Source organism: Ascidiella aspersa, chromosome 4 (assembly GCF_963924565.1).
Source record: "Ascidiella aspersa chromosome 4, kaAscAspe10.2, whole genome shotgun sequence".
Taxonomy (NCBI): Eukaryota; Metazoa; Chordata; class Ascidiacea; order Phlebobranchia; family Ascidiidae; genus Ascidiella; species Ascidiella aspersa.
The window spans coordinates 6,197,374-6,217,858 of NC_139450.1; the positions used below are offsets into that span (position 1 = coordinate 6,197,374).

Here is a 20,485-nt window from a genome sequence, read left to right on the forward strand (position 1 = left end):
AGAGTATTGTGTTGTAAAATTTACTTTGGAAATAAAGGTTCACCGATTGTATTTTTTTAAAGAACTATTCCACCAAGATGCAAATTTTTTATAGGATACTTTCAAATATAAGATTTCGAATTTGCAAGATATTTACTCCTTTAAATATAACATAAAAATTTTAGTTTAGTTTAAAAATATTTTTTTTTGCTGACAAAATTATAAACCTGTCTCACCACACTCACTTTCCCACCCTTTAGCTCTATTTACTTTTTTTTTTCGGGTACTAATTGCCAGCAGGCAAGCCTCATTGTCAAACCTCGCAATATCGCAAACTAACCATTTCCCTTTTCCGCAGGCACCTGTACTCGCGCCTACGCGCCATTGTCCCTACGTGCAAAAGCTCAACCGCCACCACCTCAAACACCGACGTGGTGCTGGAGGCCGCCAGGTACATTTGCCAACTTCAGTCGCTCCTTCGTGCTCGACAAAATCAGCAGTCCACTTGCCAGGAGAAGGACGTAATTGCGCCACAAGAGAACTTCGCAAACGGCCACTCCTCTTCGCCGGAAAAGCGCCCGCAATGCTTTCGATGAGTTCCACGAGGTAATTATCTGTTTGCCGTTTCTTTCCTTAAGCGAATATATATATTTTTTGACATTAAGTTGGATGACTTTTTTGTTTTTTATTAAACTACCAATATAAACAACTTACACTCAACTAAACGCCTTACAGTTTTAAAATATTTTTCGTTTGTTTTTCAGGTCTTGTTAGAAAACTGTTCCATGTGATATCCGAAGCTTCTCCGGGACAAAATTTTCTTCGATTGTCCGATGGTTTGCCGTAAATTAGGAAATTGCATTATTTTTGTTTTTCTTCTGTGCCTGATATTCATGCTGTATTATTTATATTTGCAAAAAATAAAACAACGAACCACGAAGTCTTTGGTAGGCCTATAATTACTGGAGCGAGAGTAAAAAAGCGAGAGACAAAAACACTAGATCTATTTTTTCAAACTTTATGTAGCCTATTAGGTAAGAAAGTGTTCCATGGATTGGCTATGCTATAGCTACAGTTTACTACGTAAGGTATAAAGCAACGCACTATAGCTCAACTATTTTTACAAAATGTGTCACGTTTTGCCATTTTTGCAAAATGGGTCACGTTTTGATATAGTAACTTGATGACCAACTTTTTGAACTTTGTGACGCGATCCAAGATTTTTTTTTCATTCCCCCTAAACAAAAAATCCTGGATCCGCCTCAGATTGTGCTTCATGCGATTCATGCGATATTTGCATTCCTTGTGATTGATCCTTACGATAGCGAAGCAAATGTAGTAAACGAATGGCGTTGTCGTTTGAATTTATTACGGTAGTTAAAAATTAAAAAAATATGAAAAAGGTAAAAAATACCTATTTCATCCTTATTAGCGATAGAGAGGGTTAATATATTGAAAGGTACACTTTATCGAAAACACTAAAACTTTATATAAAGTTTTGCAGAGAAAATATGTTTATTGTCCAGGAAACAACATTCTTATTTAACAACTTGTCAGAGAAAACTCTCATGTTGGGGTATTTATTTCGGGAAACCCCCAACCTTTTGCAAATTTGCAATTCTGTGCTGCTTTCATGTTTCGACACGCTAAAGATGCAGTTGTCATTTCGGCGAAATAATTTTTTCTAATGATGCGCTTGAGAATTGCCTAACCTTTCTTAAGTTAAATGACCAATTTACAGTAAATATCATCATGTCTTCGGCAAACACCCATTCCTCGGGATTATCCGGTAGCCACTTGGACATCTTTCAGCTGCTTGAATCTAGCGATTTAAGCGTGATTGAAGAAACGGTTGCTCTGGTCCGCGACAACCTCGGTTCAGTGACCGAGCCATGGCTTTTGCAAGGTTTGGTCGAGTATTACATGCACTCGGGAAACTCGCTGGCGAGGGATTTGCTGTGCATGGTTCGACAACAACAACACAAGGTGATATTAGTTTACATCGCAAGGGCGGTAGTCAGGGCTGCGGAGTCGGTTAAAAATAACCCGAGTCCGTCTCCGGCCAAAAAAATAAACCCGAGTCCGACTCCCTAGTCCGACTCCGGTCAAATGTGCGATTTTGTCGAGTCCCGAGTCCGGCCCGGACTCTACTGCCTGTATTTCACCAATTTACGTAACTAAAATAACGCGGATATTCAGCAATCCACTTATAGGGGTGTCGTATGATTTATTCACTCAAAATGCATGGTTGGAAAATATTCCACCATATGCTATTTCGCCTTTACAATTTCCATTTGGCGGCCGTTTCAGTTTTTAAATTTGGTACTGCGCATGCGCATTTAGGACTCGGGTAGTTTTACGGCACTGGCGGTAGTTTATGGAACTGGCTATTTGGATGGTTGGACCACTGCCTACTGAAAGTGCACCACAAAAAATTGTAATATGATTTATTGTTAAAGTTGTTGTCAGTACTTACTAAAGGGTTGGCTGTAGCAGTTAGCCTACTTTTACGTCACTAAACAAGTGACCGTTGTTCACTAACACGTGACCTAACGCCGAATTGTGTGCTTTGATCGTTTCGCATTTATTCTATTTTATACGTCTTACTGATTAGCGGCTTGAATCACCACTCTGTTTATCGCTGTGTTTCTAAGATTTGTGAATATACTCAAAGAGCAATTATCTACTGAGTGGATTGTCTTTGCTTAGAGTACAAGAAGTTAAGGACAGGTATTCTAGCGGCCTGCTCCTTTGGAGTCGGATTAAGAATTTGTAAGAGACTTAGGCAGCCGTCGACTCTTGTCTACAGAGTCTGCAGCCTTCTTACACCTCCCTACGAACCCTCCACGCTAGATGACCCTAGTGCGTTCTGTAATTTATGGTCACCAAAGATTCATAGTAATAATTTTTTGTTCAAAATCCGCTAAAATAGTACAATATAATGCAAAAAACCGATATGTTTTTTTCCATTGATATTATTGTCCAGGATTGGAAAGTTTTAGGCCTGTGTGGAGGATTTAGCCACAAAAAAGTGTTGAACTTAATTTGCTCATCTGTCCAAGGTTTTATAAATTTACTTTAGCATTTTGATGGCAAGGTCGGTGGACCTTATTGCCAAAATACAATCCAAATACATAGTTATTGATAATTTCTTTTTAAATAACATGATTTATTTCCATGGAACAACATGCAGCTTTATTTAGCTTTTTTCTGTTAAAGTAAAACATACTAAAAACAGAAAATGAATGAAAGACACACACAAACATATGTGTTTAATAACATCTGTGATCTAGCCCCTCGGAAGTTGCTTTATGACCAACGATTACGGCTTCCGTATCAATAGTACACCGAAAAGCCATCGCAGACTCGCCGAATCTGTCGATCTATGATGCAAGCAGAGCAAGCCAGAAAAACAACTGGCCTGCAGTGAGGTTCGAACTCACGACCTCCGGTCAAGCCGGGACCGTCGCTCTACCAACTGAGCTATGCAGGCTCAGAGAGGAGCGAGTCGAGAAACAACCATGCGCCAATACTTGCACATTTTGTTAGTACAAGCAACTTCACACTGGGGGATCATCAGTCCGTATCAATCAATGAAAGACACACACAAACATATGTGTTTAATAACATCTGTGATCTAGCCCCTCGGAAGTTGCTTTATGACCAACGATTACGGCTTCCGTATCAATAGTACACCGAAAAGCCATCGCAGACTCGCCGAATCTGTCGATCTATGATGCAAGCAGAGCAAGCCAGAAAAACAACTGGCCTGCAGTGAGGTTCGAACTCACGACCTCCGGTCAAGCCGGGACCGTCGCTCTACCAACTGAGCTATGCAGGCTCAGAGAGGAGCGAGTCGAGAAACAACCATGCGCCAATACTTGCACATTTTGTTAGTACAAGCAACTTCACACTGGGGGATCATCAGTCCGTATCAATTCCCCCAGTGTGAAGTTGCTTGTACTAACAAAATGTGCAAGTATTGGCGCATGGTTGTTTCTCGACTCGCTCCTCTCTGAGCCTGCATAGCTCAGTTGGTAGAGCGACGGTCCCGGCTTGACCGGAGGTCGTGAGTTCGAACCTCACTGCAGGCCAGTTGTTTTTCTGGCTTGCTCTGCTTGCATCATAGATCGACAGATTCGGCGAGTCTGCGATGGCTTTTCGGTGTAAAAACAGAAAACTATTTTATTAGACATTGATGAACAAAGTGGATGAATATCTACAGAAAGTTGGTACTCGTCTCAAGGCCCTTACTTTACTGGGTCACATCATCAGAAGTGAGCCTGTCTGGACTCATTGCATAATCAACACAAAATGCTTTCAAACCGTGCTTAAGTGTCTACAGGTTCCTAATTGTCAAAATTTCACTAAACTATTTTGTTATCAAGTTAAATACCTCACCAATGTTGTATTATGACAGCATGTCGGTTGTTAATAATAAGTGAAAATTGGATATGTAAAATTAGAGTTTGTTAATCTAATTTGGACGTAATGACTTGTCAAGTCAAAAACTTTCTTCAAAACCACTCAAGTCAACTGAAGTCATAGACTTAAGTCAATATGACACTACATATTGTTTATTTTACATATTTACCTTAGCTCATACATGTTACTGTACTGTACTGTAAACTTCGGTTTAAAAAAAATGTGCACTAATATTAAAATCCACAAATCTGTTGTCTTACCTTAACACAATTAGGTTCCAATTAAAAAAAATATTTGTGAACATTTTTAGGGAGATACAGACCTTCCATCGGTTACTTCAGCACTGTATGTGGTTGTCACTCTGTTACCAAAAGTTGCCAGCCAAGTGGCACCATCGCTATCTGTGCTGTGCCACATCTACACCCGCTTGGTTTCATGGAATACTCTTAAACCTGGTTAGCAGATTAAAGAGTATTTTCAAATACACAGAAACCATAAAGGTTATTGTGTGAAATGTGAATTGTGATCAATCATTTAGTTTTGCAATTTGTTTTGTTAGAGTTCAACGGCTATGAATTTAAACTAGGGTTGTTTGGATTGGAGCTGATACACAATGCGAAGTGGTAGTATCATTACTCGTCCGATATTACGCTGGTATCGCTGGCCATCCGAAATTAAATTAGTATAGAAATTTTCGGCATGATTTGAGTTTTGGCATAATGTTTTCTACCTTGAAAGGTAAATTTATCAAAGGTAAACAACTGAAGGTGTAACCAAACTTCTTTTCACTAAAGAAAATTTAGGCTCCACAAGTCAGATAAATTAACCTATAAACATTTTCAATTTTATCTTTCTTGTTTGAGCATATATATAAATTACGTAATTTGGTATAAGTTTGAAATGCAATAAGCGAATAACTTTTGTCAAAACATTCGGGTTTCGGTATTGGAAGGAAATGTCAAGTATTGGACATCACAAATTTATCCACTGTCAAAATGTTTTAAGCGTGAAGTAATTGTCTTATAGTGCAAATGACAAAAAAATTAGTTGTCCAATGTATAAGATTATGTGGGTCTGTTCCTAAATAACTTGCAGCATTCAGTATTTTTCAGATACAATTAAATTTAAGCCAATTAAAATAATTTGTATTTTTAGTTGGTGCGAATGAGGTAAATCTAATGCATCTCCACACTGCCGTCTATGCTCTATTCCTGTGCTTGTATGGAATGTATCCTTGCTATTTTCTCAAGTACTTGCAGCACCATTTTCAAGCACAGAACACATCAAATAAAGGTGCATATTTTAATTTATTAGTTATTACATTAAGTACATCTTTGGTTTTGCTGTTTGTAACCTTTTTTTTGGAGAAGGTAATCACATGTAAAGATGAGCTGTTTTAAGACAAAATATAAATTCAAATTTCTAGTTAAAAAATCATTTATTATGTACAATCGCAGTGTTTGTATGACCAACCATTTTCACCAAAAATTCAAACTTTTATCATATGAATTCCTCTTTAATTAATAACAAAGTTTTGTTATGCTGGTTTAAGGTTCATCTCTATCTGAAACAGAGAAATCCAGAATTTTTGAAAACAGTGTTATGCCAATGCTTGATCAAGTCCGTTTGCACCCACTGCTGGTTATAGATTCAACCGATTCTGAATTGTCCAATGAAAAGTATGTTTTGTTATTCTGTGTAGTTAAGATTATTGTTTACCATTTGTTCTATTTTATTTTTTTAATTTTTTTTTGTATGTTATATAGGTGGCGTAAACTGGAAAGTCAAGATATTGTTGCAACTATCAGTAAAGTATCACTGGATGTGACAGAAAATGCTGGTTAGTCAACTTTGCGTTAAGTGTTTATCATTAATATATATATATATATATATATATATAGTGTTAAATGAATATAAGCGTCAGCTGTCAGGTAATTTACTGTGTACCGATATATATAATGGTAAAACAATAAGAGCATTTGTATCTACACAGATGCTTACTTGCAAGATATGCTAATATTAAAATATACCAAACACATAAATGCATTTATTCATTTTTCTTTAGCCCAGAAGCTTGTGGAAAATACCGCCAATGTCACTGGCAATAACAATATGGTAAAAGTACAATTAAGTGCTTGCGGTGCACGTTCGAGAAACGCCAGCAATGGTTAGTCTAATTTCTGATTCATCAAAGTAATTTCAAACTTGAAGACTTTGTCAGAGAATTGTGTTTTATATTATGTGCTTAGTTCACTTTATAGGTTTTTTGGGTTGATTGTTAGTTCTCTAAATCCTAAAGGCCTCTCTATTTTTACCATTATTTATCTAAACTACAGGCAACATGCATAATAATTAATAATCTATCCCAATTTTTTTGAAAAATTAGATATGCTTTTCTGTGGTTAGTCAGTGTTTTTTGGTATTGTAGTTCTGATGCGATTTAAAATTATTTTGATAAAAACTTAACATTGTTGCAATTTTACTAGGATTTCATGCTTAAATTTTAATGGTAGTTTGTGGTGTTGATTTAAATAAAAAAACGGCATATGAAAAGTGAAATATAAGGAACTAGATGAAACACTGGGCATTGCCCAGTTTATAAAAAACGGGTGTTGTGAAGTTGAGATAGGGCATTTATCAGTTTTATATTGAATAGCCAAAACTTAAAATAAAAAATGTTTTTCCGGCGATGTAAAATAATTACCAGTGCAATTTCGCGATTTTTCTTTTCCTAGTTATAGTTTGTTCTTTATTTTTTTAGAGAATTGTGGAATGGGTGATAGCTTTTGGAGTCCATCTGTTGCCATAGGGTTATCAACACCCCCACCATCCCGAGGTATTTCCCCCACTCCGATGTCACAGCAGCATAATGAGGTAAACTGCTCTGGCACAAATAAGTGTCCATTGAAACTTCCGTCACAGTGTTTTGCCTTAAGATGTCTGAAAATGTACTGCATAAATACTGTTTGTTTTTAAAACAACTTTCTTGGCATTTAAAAATAGTTAGTAAAATATTCTACAAAAATACGCCAGGTGAACTATAGACTTATAGTGACTGGAACATACTGACAGGCGGTTTGAGTTAGGTGTAGAAATATCAAAGCTCAAACTGTTAAAGATAGCATGTTTTGAACGTTTTACACAATTCCTTATTTTTTAACATGGTAAAGAATCCAATGTATATATACATTGAAACGCTTAAAATATGCCATACCTACTTCTGCATGGGCGTTTCATTTTACACGCTTGTTACTGTATGTGTCCTAACCCTTAATTAAAAACCTTTTAAATAACGCATTCAATTTTTTCGACGTAACTGTAAAAAGTTCTAGAGCATTTAACATAGCTATATTATTCATTCAAATACAGCCATTGTGTTTCTAGTCCACATTACATTAAGAATTTAACCAATGTTGCATGATATATTGTCTTAGGCCGGCGAGCAGGTGGCCTGTATGGACGATGCAAATTCGCTCAAATCCCATAAAAGACCGACAAGTTTGGGCGCAGTTGAGGACTTTGTTCCTAACAGGCAAGCTGTAGTTTACCGTTTTGGAGTTTAACGACCAATAGAAGCTATACGTTTATTGCATTAGGCATTGACAGTGTCGTTGTTATAGCATAAGCCTTTTAAGCAAAATGACTCGATTGGGTCTTTAAGACAAATGACTTAGACGTAAGTCATTTAGTCAAATGGAACACTTTCAAATGGAACTGTTTTTATATTACAATTTGTTATTACATTGGGTCATATATCTTAACTTTTGCACCTGCAACAACTTATTTGCTATATGTTGCATTTTGTTATTTTTTAGTTGAGATATTGCTTAATCGGAAGAGACAATTTAAGTCGTTTACTGTTTTATTTTTATGCCATTTGCTTGACTTGGTGTTGACCTGCTCTATTAATTAATGTCTTGTATGAATTGACTTGTTTTTTTTGCAAAAGATTTGACTGGAACTTTTTAGTGATTTCAAAATGTCTTGTTTACAACAATGGGCAAGACATTTACTGTTAATACGTTGACGCATGTTTCTAGCCTTCCAAATTACGCCACGGAACTCAAGCTTTAAGTTCGCATTGCTTTTTTTTCATTAATCAGATGGGCCGAGAAACTATTTTTGTAACACATTTTGCTTTTATCAAAATTCTTTTTAGGATGGTGTTTGTTTGATTTAAGAAATTTTAAACCGATCTTTATATAAAAAGTTCATAAAACGTATTTTTGCATAAAACTTGTTGTTTTCGCAGACCTCACCAAACATCATCATCAACCACCACTCCTCTTAAAAACTCGATTCAACAAATTGGATCTGCAAGCAACACCGGGTAAATAGTTTTTTTCCATCAAACTAGAAAAGGAAATATTGTCCTGGTTTAGTTCGCTGTAGTAAACCACCCTTCCATTAATTGTTATCCCAACTTGACTGTGTAAGGTAGGTATGGTTCACATGAAACGTTGGACATATTTTCGTTTGGAAGAGAATGCCTAAAAATTGTATAGTACTGTGCATTACCTAGCACACAACAGGCTGTAAAATTTATAGTTTTCTCCTGTAAGTTTTATTAGTTGTTTGAAGGCGATCTGCTAATCGTTTGTACGTTAACTTGAATTTGCTGTCACTTCGACGAAATCTATAGCAGGTTCCTTAAAACGATAAGTTTGTCCTATTTTTACTCATATTTTTGACTTTTTTACACTAAAACCTATTGTGGACTAACGTATATTATTGGAGGAAACTCAGTTTTTGACCGAAGTGTACCACCAAGCGATCTACAGCGTTAGGGGCGTTATTTTTCAGCGTTATTTTTCTCTTTTCATCCGCCCTATTCCTTGCAGGGCTGCGGAGTTAAAAATAACCTGAGGCCGACTCCGGTCAAAAAAAGTTAAACCTAGTCCAACTCCGGTCAAATGTGCGATTTCGTCGAGTCCCGAGTCCGGCTCTGACTCTACAGCCTGTGTTTTCACCCATTTACGTAACTAAAATATTCCACCACATGCTTTTTCCGACTTAAAATCTGGTACTGCGCACGTTGGATTCGGGTCCCTCGGTTAGTCTTACTCGAATCTCGCTTTAGCAAAACCAAGCCGACTCTGCATCCCTGATTCCTTCTAGTAATGTTTCCAATTACACTTACGACCTTCTTTATCCTCAGTTCAGCGCTGACAACACCGCAGAAAGGAGAGTTTCGTCAACGCATTAAATCCGACGGAAAGGTGGGTAACACTGGCATGAGAAGTTAACCACCTGAAATGCTTGGAATGCACTAGTTTCATATGTTATTTTTAATGGTTACAGGAGTCCTTTGTGGTTATCGGTAGCGAAGCGATTATGTCCATACAGCTGTCTGACCAAAAAGATCAAGGTATAGAGTCATTACTCGTTAGTGAAAATCGCAAATATCGCACCGTTGTGTCGATAACTTTTTATTGTCAAGCTATTTGTGTTACCAGTTAATCAGGATTTAGTTAGAATTTCAATTATTGTCAAATTCAAATTTGTATGCCGCTCGCAATACGCATTTTTTGGATTTTCATCAACCGTAATTTAACAAAAAAGATATTCAGATCTAAGCGTATAATAGTTTGTCAAATGTTTGTTTTTTATGCTTTTACTTTTGCTCTGTGTAAGAAACGTTACAGGATACTTTGTCTACCTATTGATTTGCAGATACCCTATTATCTCCAACCAGTCCTAAAGACTTTTCTTGTCAGGTATGCGTAAAAACAGTTTTAAACTTGTAATTAACATTTTTTCTTTATATGAAACTTTCTGTGACTCTTTCTGTCTTGTCGGCTAGCTGGTCAAAACAAAAATTGGCTAAAGCAGCTTAATTCGCTTTTTACTCTGATTCCTATTAATCATGTAGATTTATGTTTCCCATATTATGTATTTTGCTTAATTTGGCTAAAGTTTTTTATTTTCAGTGTGGTAAACGATAGAGTGACGCCAAAACAGGCTCAAAACAATGATTGATTTTAAACAAAAAACAAAATTAACCTGATTTATAAGTGCTTTAGTATTTACCCTTCGTCGTACTGCAACTCTCAAAAACCTTCAACTCTCAAAGGTGTCGTAAACTGCCAAAATGTTTCCATAGATTCAGATTCATTTATTTTTGGAGCATGAAAATAAACACGATAATAGTTATAGAACAAGGACAGCTATAAACCCTTTAGGCTATTTAGGGACTGAACCAAGAAGACTTTTAATCGTTTACTGATGGCTGCCTTTTTTATATTGCTTCGGTTTGGTATTAATTCTATATTGTATAACAGCTTGAACCGATATATATATTTATAACTAAAAGTAGCCACTTCGAAATTAATTTCTCTTGGCTTTTTTTCTCATAACCTCATTTGTAGTGAATCCCATGTCCACCGACTGATTACTATGGTTAATAAATCGTGGTAACGCTGCATCCCAAATCTGCCTGATTTGAAACAACCGGACGGAAAACGTTTTGATTATTTTAATATTGAAATCGTGCTCTTTCGGTTCCTAGCGAAATGAGTCCTTCGACAGCATATCAGCCTCTGGTGGCGACCCGTTTCAAGAAGGTGAAGGAATCAACGCATCAGATGGTGTTCGCGCCAAAGAGGAAACTGCCAGCCTTTTCACTCCTGGACTACAACCCGCCGAAAACAAGGACGCCAAGGTGTCTGACGCTGTCCCGAAAGGTACAATATAAACTCCTTATGAAGTCTTGTCCGAATAAACAAGCCTGGCAAATCGAAAGATAGAAATCGCTCTTCTGGTGTAAACGAAGTATACCATGGGTTTATACTTCGTTTACACCAGAAGAGCGATTTCTATCTATTGACATGTAGCCTGGTGGAGCTAACTCTATTTTTAAGCCTGACAAATGTTAGTTTTAATTCGTCAACGCAAATACTGGAAGTTTCTAAGTTGAACCTACCGAAAAAAATCGTCCAGTTCTGCAAATTTGGCGGTAGTTTTACCGAAGTTTAAATCCACACGCCTGGATTCTAAACGTGTTTTAAAAATTCAAACAGTTATGTTATAATTCCCCAAATACTGAATATTGTAAATTACTTTAAATCCTGCACAATTATGCTAACATAATGTTGTAGCTAAGCTGTTCATCCTGTTGGTGACACGCTAAGGAATAATCTGAGAAAATATTCAGGTAAAGCTTTCGGTTCCGTTTTACAACAAAAGTCTTCTTTAAAGCGTATTTTAAGGATTATTCCGAATGTACCAATTGAAACGTTATGCCAATCTCTAGGTGTTTAAATTTGGGGCCCGTCCTTACATTTTATCAGCAGACGAGGCTACCCATTTGCGGGGCTAGGCAAACACAAATTGTCTTTACAATGTTTTGGTGTGACTATTCCTAATGTAGCAACCGAAATGCTATATCAAAGTTATTCTCCACCATATGTTTTACCAAAACCCTCAACGACCTTCAATATGTAGGTTTTTTTACAAGGGCATTTCCTTACATTTTATCAACAGACGAAAGCTGTCCATTGGAGGAGCTAGACTCCGTTCAGACACTGCTTAATCTTGCGCCAGGACACGTGGAGAAATCGCCCAACCAGCTACTAGACCTGCAAATCCAGCTACTCGCCGACGCCTATACAAGTCACAGAAGCAGGTGAAGCATAAATATATTCTTTCGATGTGCAAATAGTAACTTGCTATGAAACAGAAGTTAAATCTTTTAGGTTTCTTCAACAAACTGTTGCATGATATTTAGGAATAGTGGTATTTTCTGATAATTTAGGATATAGTGCATATATATTTTTTTGGAGATTGTATCAATAACGTGATATTTTTTGTGTCGATTTCAATCAATTTTAGAATCTTTAATCAGGGATAGTGGTACGCGTAACTTTTGTTGATATCCGAACACCACAAAAAATGACAAAAACTTCAATGTTGTTTGATAAAAATAACTGACGTTCTTCATCAAAAAACGACTACAACTTAAAGCTGTGGTTTTACAACTTTTAGTTGCGTTTTAGTGATGCAGTGTTCCATAAAAAAAACTTACGTTAAGTGCTAGCCGTGAATTTTAGGCTGTTGGTCGATTTAATTTGGGAAGAATTGACGGCAGCCGAAATAGTATTACACCATTTACCTAAACCTTGCAAAGGACTTTGGACCACTGGAAGTGTTTGTTAATAACAAATATTTTTGTTTTGTAAATGGCCTTTATATTTTGGTCGCCTCATCTTGTAAACCGTGTTCCATTTTGGTCTTTTTTTTTATTTTTTTAATGTATTGCCCTAGTGAAGATTTCCCGCACAGGTTATCGAAACGTCGGTGTGCAAATTTATTAATAAAAATATTGCCGAAAAACGATTTTACAATTGATACAATGCCTGGCAGCAACAGTATTATCACTGAATTAATTTGTCTGGCAAAAACAAAATGTGCCAACAAAAAAATTGCCAACAAAAAAAATGGCAACAAAAAAATGGCAACAAAAAAAATTGCCAAAAACAAAAATTTGGTAACAAATAAATTTGCCAAAAGAAATTGTCAATATAAAAATTTGCCTACAAAAAAGTTGCCAACAAAAAAAGTTGCCAACGAAAAAAATTGGCCAACAAAAAAAAGTTGCCAAAAACAGTTGCCAACAAAAATATTACAAACAAAAAAAATTGTCAACAAAAAAAATTGTCAACAAAAAATATTGCAAACAAAACAAAATTGCAAACAAAACAAAATTGCCAACAAAACAAAATTGCCAACAAAACAAAATTGCCAACCAAAAAAAATTGCCAACCAAACAAAATTGCCAACCAAACAAAATTGCTAACAAAAATAATTATATACAAAAAAATTGCCAACAAAATAAAATTCGCCAACAAAAAAAATTGCCAACAAAAAAAATTGCCAACAAAAACAAACTGCCAATAAAAAAATTGTCAACAAAAATATTGTCAAAACAAAAAATTGTCAACAAAAAGAACTACCAACAAAAAATGCCAACAAATCAGAAATACCAACAAAAAAATAACAAAGAAACACGGGAACACGGGACGCTCACGACTCAACGTCTTTTCAGGAGATCGTCTTCCCGGAACAAGGACCTCGAGTGGAGTCAGGGGGATGTTGCGCGTCCGGGGTCCGTATCAGGAGCAGGAGCAGGAGTAGGATCAGGAGCGGACGACATGTGCCTCCGCGGCCAGGTGCTCCAGATGCACTGCTCCATGCTGTATGAGCGCCACCGGAGGGAGCAACACTCGTTGCGAGCACGCAAACTGATGCGGAAGGTTTACGACACAGCCGCGCTGGAGGAGAAAAATAAGACCCTGGTTAGTTTTGTTACGGGGTTGTGACCGGGTCTTTGAATCTTTAAATTTTTTAAGTATCTTCTTATATTAATTGATTTGTGTGTTGGAAAATCTTTAAAAAAAACTATATCTATTTCTAGAATTATTGGTTTTGCTAAAAGTTAACAGTTGTTAAACACATATGTGTGTGTATCTTTTATTTCCCAAATTCTTCAAATTGTCTTATTTTATTTTAGTTATTTGCAACTTAATCTAGGTGTTTTGAAAGTGTTGCAGTAAAATATTTTTTTTTTCAGAAAAAAAACAAGCGATTCAATTTAAATCCTTGAAGACTATCAACTTTCTTTGAAAAGTCTTATAAAGACCATTTATTTTATAAAATTGTATGTGACAACATTGTGTTAGTCGGCCCAAACAAAAAAGTTAAGGAGCGATCTGAAATAATTTCGAGACACACCAGTTCGAGTATGCTATATCAAAGTACAACAGTTTTAATTACTTGAGTACACAATGGCGCATTCGAAAAACTGTTGTATCATAACAATTCCGAAGCTTGATTTTTGCTTTGAAGCTTAACTGTGTTTTTTGAAGCTTAACTGTGTAATGTATCCAGCGACCAGCCGCTAAATAGAGGCTGGACAAAGGTTATAAAAGCTTTGGCTGACCAAATAATGATTTACGCAGGCCACAGTTTGCCGGCCCTCATCGCAATTTGTAGAACATAGAAATACGTATTATGTAGTAGTTGATTTTGAATGATTTGTTCAAGAAAACGCAGAAAATATTGTTTGATAAGTTACATTCATTCCTAAAAAGGACAAATTGCCAAGGATTTTATATATAAAGGTCAATTGCCAAGGATTTTATATATAAAGGTCAATTGCCAAGGATTTTATGTACATTTTTTTGAGTGTTATTAAAGTTAATCCAAACAAAAACTGTTTTTCGTAGTAAATGCGGGACCCCACGCAACGGACTAGCCATGCTGTTTAATGCATTGATCAACAAAATTGCCTAATGACAATACTTTTAGAGTCTTCAAGTTCAGCTTCTTGAAAAGGAAGCAGACAATTTCCGATTTATTGAAAAAACGTACAGAGGAAAGGTTGGTTGGACACTTGTTTGTATTTTTTTTACCCTGTGTCTTTTCTTTTTTCAAACCCTATATATTCTATAAAAACTGAAAACGAGTATTCAAAACGAACCACAAAGGTTAAAAAAGATCTAAAACAACTTTACTAAAAAATAATAATACTATTAATATTATTTTATGAGCTAAAGCAAGTATGTTTGGAATCAACTTTAATTCCAAAATACTTCTTGATTTTCCAAAATGATCAATTGACAGATCCAGGCGCTTGAGCAAACCCACAAGGTGGAAACCGAAAGCTGTCGGGAGCAAATCGAAGAAATGAAGAAAACTATTGAGCGACTGGAGGGCGAAAAACAGAACTTGATTCTCGGTAAATTTGGTGGTTTTACCTTCGTAATGGTAAAGCAAAAAAAAAATTACACTTTGTTAAATTATTTGAATGTTGTTCCCATCTGTAAGTTAAGCACTCCCAGAGAGAGAACATGCGTATAACCATACTTTTTTTTTTCAGTTTGTTAAATTGTCCGACTTTACGTAGTACAACAGCGAAACTTAAACTAACGCTGGTTAAAACAATTGCAACTTTGTTAAATTATGTGAATGTTGTTCCCATCTGTGAGCCATGCATTGCCGCCATACAAGCGTATAACCTCCGCCATTCGTAATATTTCATAATTCACTATCGTGTAATATTTTTAATAGATAAACTTAGCAACAAAACAAAAATCACGATCCTGTTTAAATCTCTATAACTCGCTTTTTATAACTTTGCAAAATCTATTTTCCCACAAAGGAATAACCAGAAAACTCAAAATTTTAACAGGTGCTGTTGGGCTCGGAAAGTTTAATCAAACACCACAATTAAATAAAACTGTTGCCACTTGCAACCTTAATTTAGACCAGGGGTTCTTAAACTAGGGTCAAAGGACCGCTTTGGGTACGTGAACTAGATTTAGGTGGTCCGTGAAGACCGAATTGAACTATTGGTATATCTTCAAGCAATCTATTTTTCAAAGAAAAGAGTAGGCTTTAGTTAAAATCAAAACGTTTTTGCACTGAATTTACTTAGACTTATATCCAAGTATGTGTAGCCTTGGGACCGGAAACAGCAAATTCCTGAAGTCTGTTGTTATTATGACGTCATCACTAAAAAATTCTTGCCTACACTGGTCCATATGAACCAAAAAAATTTTTAGCGGTCCGCGGTAAAAATAGTTTGAGAACCCCTGAGTTAGACGTTTGTGAAAAAGTAAAACATTCCGCCTTTTTTACCATTAGATAAGCAACTTCTCTCGGAGGAATGCGAACAGCTGAAAACCGACTCGACCCGTCTTCGTTCGCGCGTCTTCACGCTTGAGCAACTCGGCGACCGCTCGCAGGATGACGTCATCAAGTTTCAAGAAATGGAGTCGATGGTAAGTTGACCCTTTTAAGAGGCCGCATGTGCTGTGATTGACACGCCAGTGGAACAGGACATTATTTCGTGGGACGGCGTTAGTGTTAAGTTTTGCGTATATTTACACTCTTTCAAGAATTTTGTAAAAAACGAGCAAAATGGTTCAAACATCTCAAGCTTATACGAAATTAGCGTCTGCTCCTAGATTTGTTAAGAAATTAATACAGTTTAAAACACCTGAGTACCTGCTGCATTTGCAATTTGCAACTTTAATATCGAAACTAAATGTTTTCTTATAAAAAGAAGCGAAAAAATTACTTACAAAACGATAAAAAAAAATGGTTTAAACACTATGGCCATTTGAAAAAGTCACTGTATCTGTGAAAAAAGTCCATTCCACGGGTCTGTTTTCCTAATGGCTTTTTCATTAAGTCAAACCGACTTGATTTTTTTTTCTCCAAATGCAATGAGTGGATTATAATTTTCAATTCGTCTTTTATTTAAGGTTTTCAACGCGGTATTATATTTTAAATTTTAAGTCGGCTAATTGTAATTTTTAAATTGCTATTTTCAAGTCGCTTGTTCGGATTTTCTTCTAAATCGCGTTAAACTAATTAACTTGATGCAAATTTTAAAATAGTCTTAAATGGCTACTGTATTGAATAGAGTTGTGGGTTGTTCTATAGTTTTATTCCGATCCTGAGAATCAATATTTCATGCAAAAAGTCCACGACCCGATGGCAAATGACCTCATCATTATCGTCAAATGTGTAAATAAGTCACGTTATGTTTTAAGCCGAAAAGTTATTTATCTTTCGTAGAAACTTTACCTTGTAGAAAACCAGTGTTGTAAACAAATATGTAAGTCAAGTTCCAGTCCAAGTCATCGGTTTCCTCAGTCGAGTACCAGTCAATTCATAATTAGAGCAAACCAAGTCCATTTCATAAAACTAAACGTTATCTGATAAACTCGTCCGATTTTGAGCAATAACTTAAGTAACAGATATCATCAACACAACCTATAGCAATCAAATTGTTTTTTGTGCAAGTATTAAGATAAATAACACAATTAAAAAATCCTTGCTGGAAAACTTTATTTCAACCCAAGTCATTTGTCCGAAAGACTTAAGTCAAGTCAAGTCATTTATTTAAAAACTGTGACTTAAGTCCTTATAAGTCATTTGACTAAAGTCATTGTTACACTGTGAAAACTCCATGTTGGATCGCAAAACATGGCTTAGATGAACAAAATTGATTTGGTATCAGATCGGCATTGATACCACCATATGATATGGGACGACTACCGATTCTAACTCTTTGGATCGTACTAGATCCCTAATATTAAACGCAGTGTTTCCTTTTCAAACGCAGGTGGAGCGGCTGAAGTCTGACCTAATGGCGGCCAACCAGTCTGGTGTTGAAATGGAGCACAATGTACGCGAGGTGCGGGGAAACTGCAGGGCGCAGGTCGCACAAGCCAACATCATGTCGGAAGCCTACGCGAGAGAACTCGAATCGGTCAAGGACGCGCACAGGTAATGCTTTTAATTTTCACCGCTGGCGAGTATCCTGTGTTTAAACCCCTGGTGCAACTTTTTTTGCGTATGGAAAATTTTTGTAGTTTTGGAAGCATGTAGATAACCAACCGTTGTAAGATGTGAGAAATGTATTAAAGCCTATTTAAAAGTGTAGTGAAAAAAAATTAATAAATGATGAGAAAATCGAGGCGAAGGTGCTCCTAACCGTTGCTTACTGCAGAAGGAATATTTTCTTCACTGCTAAATAAGGGGTTTGGCGCAGATAGTAACAGAAGCGAGATAAGAACAAAAATCGTTTGATTTTGTTCATCAATTATTTTCGCGAAGTTTTACTTACAAATGTCTTCATAATAAAACGTAGGTCAATAAATAAACGTATGACTTTTTAGTTTAAACCCTTATCTCCCGCAGACGCGACCAAATCCAGCTTGACTTGGTGCGCGAGAAGGCAGAACAACTTGACGCCGAAGCTCAGCGCAAAGATCGGCTTCTCACCGAGCAGAAGAACTACCTGGAAAACGTCAAGTCGCTCGCCAGGTTCGAAATCCCGACAATTTTTCATTTCCGTTTATTTTTAAGGCGATTCATGTCTCGTTTTCGGTGCCGGTATGTTACTCAATTAGCTCGCAATGCCAGACATAAAAATTATCAGCGCCCTTAACTTAAATCTATATTATTAAAAGTATGTAAATATTCTTTATTTTTGAATAACAATCGCACTGTTTTGCAATGGTTTGAGATCAGAAAAAGCACGGCGCTGGTCTAGAATCCCACCAATTTTTTACAGTAACGAAACAAGTTGCCAAAAATAAAATTGCAAAGAAGAAATATATTTTGATGAATAAATATAATAATAATACTTGACCCAACCGAATCTAAACGCTAACTCGCGCCCTAATTTAAATAATTTTGGCAATATAAACCCCTGGACGAACATGTGACAGGATTCTAGACCAGCGTCATAAACACAAACAAAATCTGTTTTAAACCGGACTAATCTGTTGTATATACATATGTGACCTCAAGTTAAATTCATTTCCTATAAATGTTGATTGCCCTTTTCTGCTTAACCAGAGGACACATCTTTCCGCAGGGCTCAGATAAAGGCGATGGAGTCCAAGTACAACGCACAGAAGCAGATTAGCCAGCGTCTTGAGATCCAAGTACTGGAGTTGTACAGCCTGCCAACTGCGCAAGGTCAAAGCGTGAGAAGCACAGGACCCAGGTCTATTCAGGTACGGGTGTGGTGGCACCAGTGATATGGGTGACACCGTTACGGGGTGTGCCAATATAAAAACAATATTACAGGGAGAAAAAGGTTTACACCAGGATAAGATAGTTATCAAACGACTTGGTGACTTTGGGTGCTTAACTGTTGGCTTAGGACGGTAGAAATTCCACAGCGATTCTAGTAACGTTGGCCATTATGAATTGCCAAATAAACTATTCGCTTTTTTAAAAGATGAATTTTCACTGATACGCATGTATTGTACAATATTATTTAAAACCTGTATGTGCAATATTTTCATTTTTTTTTAGTTTAGTTTTTGCTCCATTGGTTAGCTTATTCATACACTTTTTGGTGTGCAATTTGAGTGCAACAAATCAAGAAGGTTTCTTACCTAGTGTCATCTCATTTTACCACCCAGCAATACTAATAAGGGTGGCGCGAACTATTTATTTTTTATAGGGTGCCGTAAGTCCCAAAGATTAGGAATCACCCATTTAAAATATTCCATCTTGGAAATATACCAAAAATAGCAGCAACTATAGATACCAAAAATAACAGTTTTAGTTTTCTTTAAAATTTAAAGTTTCTGACTTTCAATTTTTCCAGTCGATTCCGGCACATCAGGCACACCAGCGAATTATGGCTTCCAGCCCGCAGCTAAGCCCGCCTATTAGCGGCGGAATGATGGCGAACAGCGCCCTCTGGCAGAAGTCGGTGAACGGGTCCGGTCGCCCGCAAGATGGCGTCGAAGATTTACCTTCAGATGAGGCCAAGCCGCCTCAGTAACGGATTACCAAACGAAAAGTCAGGCTTAACTGAACGAAGAACTGCTCGCGTTTATTGCCGTTGGCAATCAATAAAACAACATGACGTGCACTGGTCCAGTCAATAAATCACACATGTCTCGAACGTGGTAATGCCCTTGGTAGAATTATAAAACATTGTCTAGTTTAGTTCAGAGGTTCTTTTTTTTACCGCTGATGCCTAAATTTTTTTTTACCTTCCCTTGGACCAACGGTAGGCAAGAAAATTTCAGAGATGAAGTCATAAATTGACGTCTCAATACAAATAAACTTCATAAATAAGTTCCGTTTCAAAAATTTGAAAGTGAAATGGAGTCTAAATACAGTCAGTGCAAAACCGTTTATTTTTTAATTAAACTGTTTTCATTGAAAAATTTAATAATTTTTAAATATACACTTATATTTCAACTATAGGCCGTCATGTACCCCCTAAAACTAATTCACGGTCCCCTAAGGGGTCCATGGACCCCAGTTTAAGAACCCTTGGTCTAGTTGGGTATGTGTGGCCACTAGAACGAAAATATGTTGTAGGAATAGAAACCTGAACCGTATACTTGAGAAAGATAATTTTCACTAAACTTTTTGAAACAATGAACACCAAGTAAACACTGATTTTGCCTACAGATGTTCAATAAACTGATTTGTCCTTTGTGATGCGTATAAGCTTTCAAACTTATAGTTCTTGTTAGCGTCACGGTAGTCGTCGAGTAAAATACCCTTTGAAGATTGGCCGTACTTCTAAACTGAT

The 20,485-nt window shown here is 36.5% G+C and overlaps 1 protein-coding gene and 2 non-coding genes across 3 annotated transcripts; 1 reads left to right on the forward strand and 2 right to left on the reverse strand.

The window, feature by feature from the left end:
• Positions 1 to 1,629: 1,629 nt before the first annotated feature.
• LOC146146863 (hamartin-like) lies at positions 1,630 to 19,799 on the forward strand. The gene is made up of 22 exons (XM_083387137.1): positions 1,630 to 1,965; positions 4,172 to 4,324; positions 4,715 to 4,859; positions 5,560 to 5,697; positions 5,957 to 6,083; positions 6,171 to 6,248; positions 7,140 to 7,278; positions 7,839 to 7,936; positions 8,657 to 8,734; positions 9,563 to 9,623; positions 9,706 to 9,772; positions 10,078 to 10,121; positions 10,913 to 11,087; positions 11,887 to 12,028; positions 13,448 to 13,697; positions 14,710 to 14,781; positions 15,025 to 15,139; positions 16,048 to 16,184; positions 17,537 to 17,700; positions 18,115 to 18,240; positions 18,797 to 18,938; positions 19,541 to 19,799. Exons 1-22 carry the CDS (start codon positions 1,732 to 1,734, stop codon positions 19,718 to 19,720), a joined length of 2,865 nt encoding a protein of 954 aa, XP_083243263.1. The 5' UTR covers positions 1,630 to 1,731; the 3' UTR covers positions 19,721 to 19,799.
• Positions 3,398 to 3,472, reverse strand: Trnaa-ggc (transfer RNA alanine (anticodon GGC)). The gene has a single exon. It is a non-coding gene; the product is annotated as a tRNA-Ala (tRNA).
• On the reverse strand, positions 3,746 to 3,820 carry Trnaa-ggc (transfer RNA alanine (anticodon GGC)). The gene has a single exon. It is a non-coding gene; the product is annotated as a tRNA-Ala (tRNA).
• Positions 19,800 to 20,485: the final 686 nt, after the last annotated feature.

What these genes read in the sequence shown, in the direction of transcription:
- LOC146146863 (XM_083387137.1), top strand. Translation starts at nt 1,732, where the DNA reads ATGTCTTCGGCAAACACCCATTCCTCGGGATTATCCGGTAGCCACTTG. An exon ending in GCATTAAATCCGACGGAAAG is followed by an intron (nt 9,624 to 9,705) that starts GTGGGTAACACT and finishes TAATGGTTACAG; the next exon opens with GAGTCCTTTGTGGTTATCGG. An exon ending in GTCTGACCAAAAAGATCAAG is followed by an intron (nt 9,773 to 10,077) that starts GTATAGAGTCAT and finishes ATTGATTTGCAG; the next exon opens with ATACCCTATTATCTCCAACC.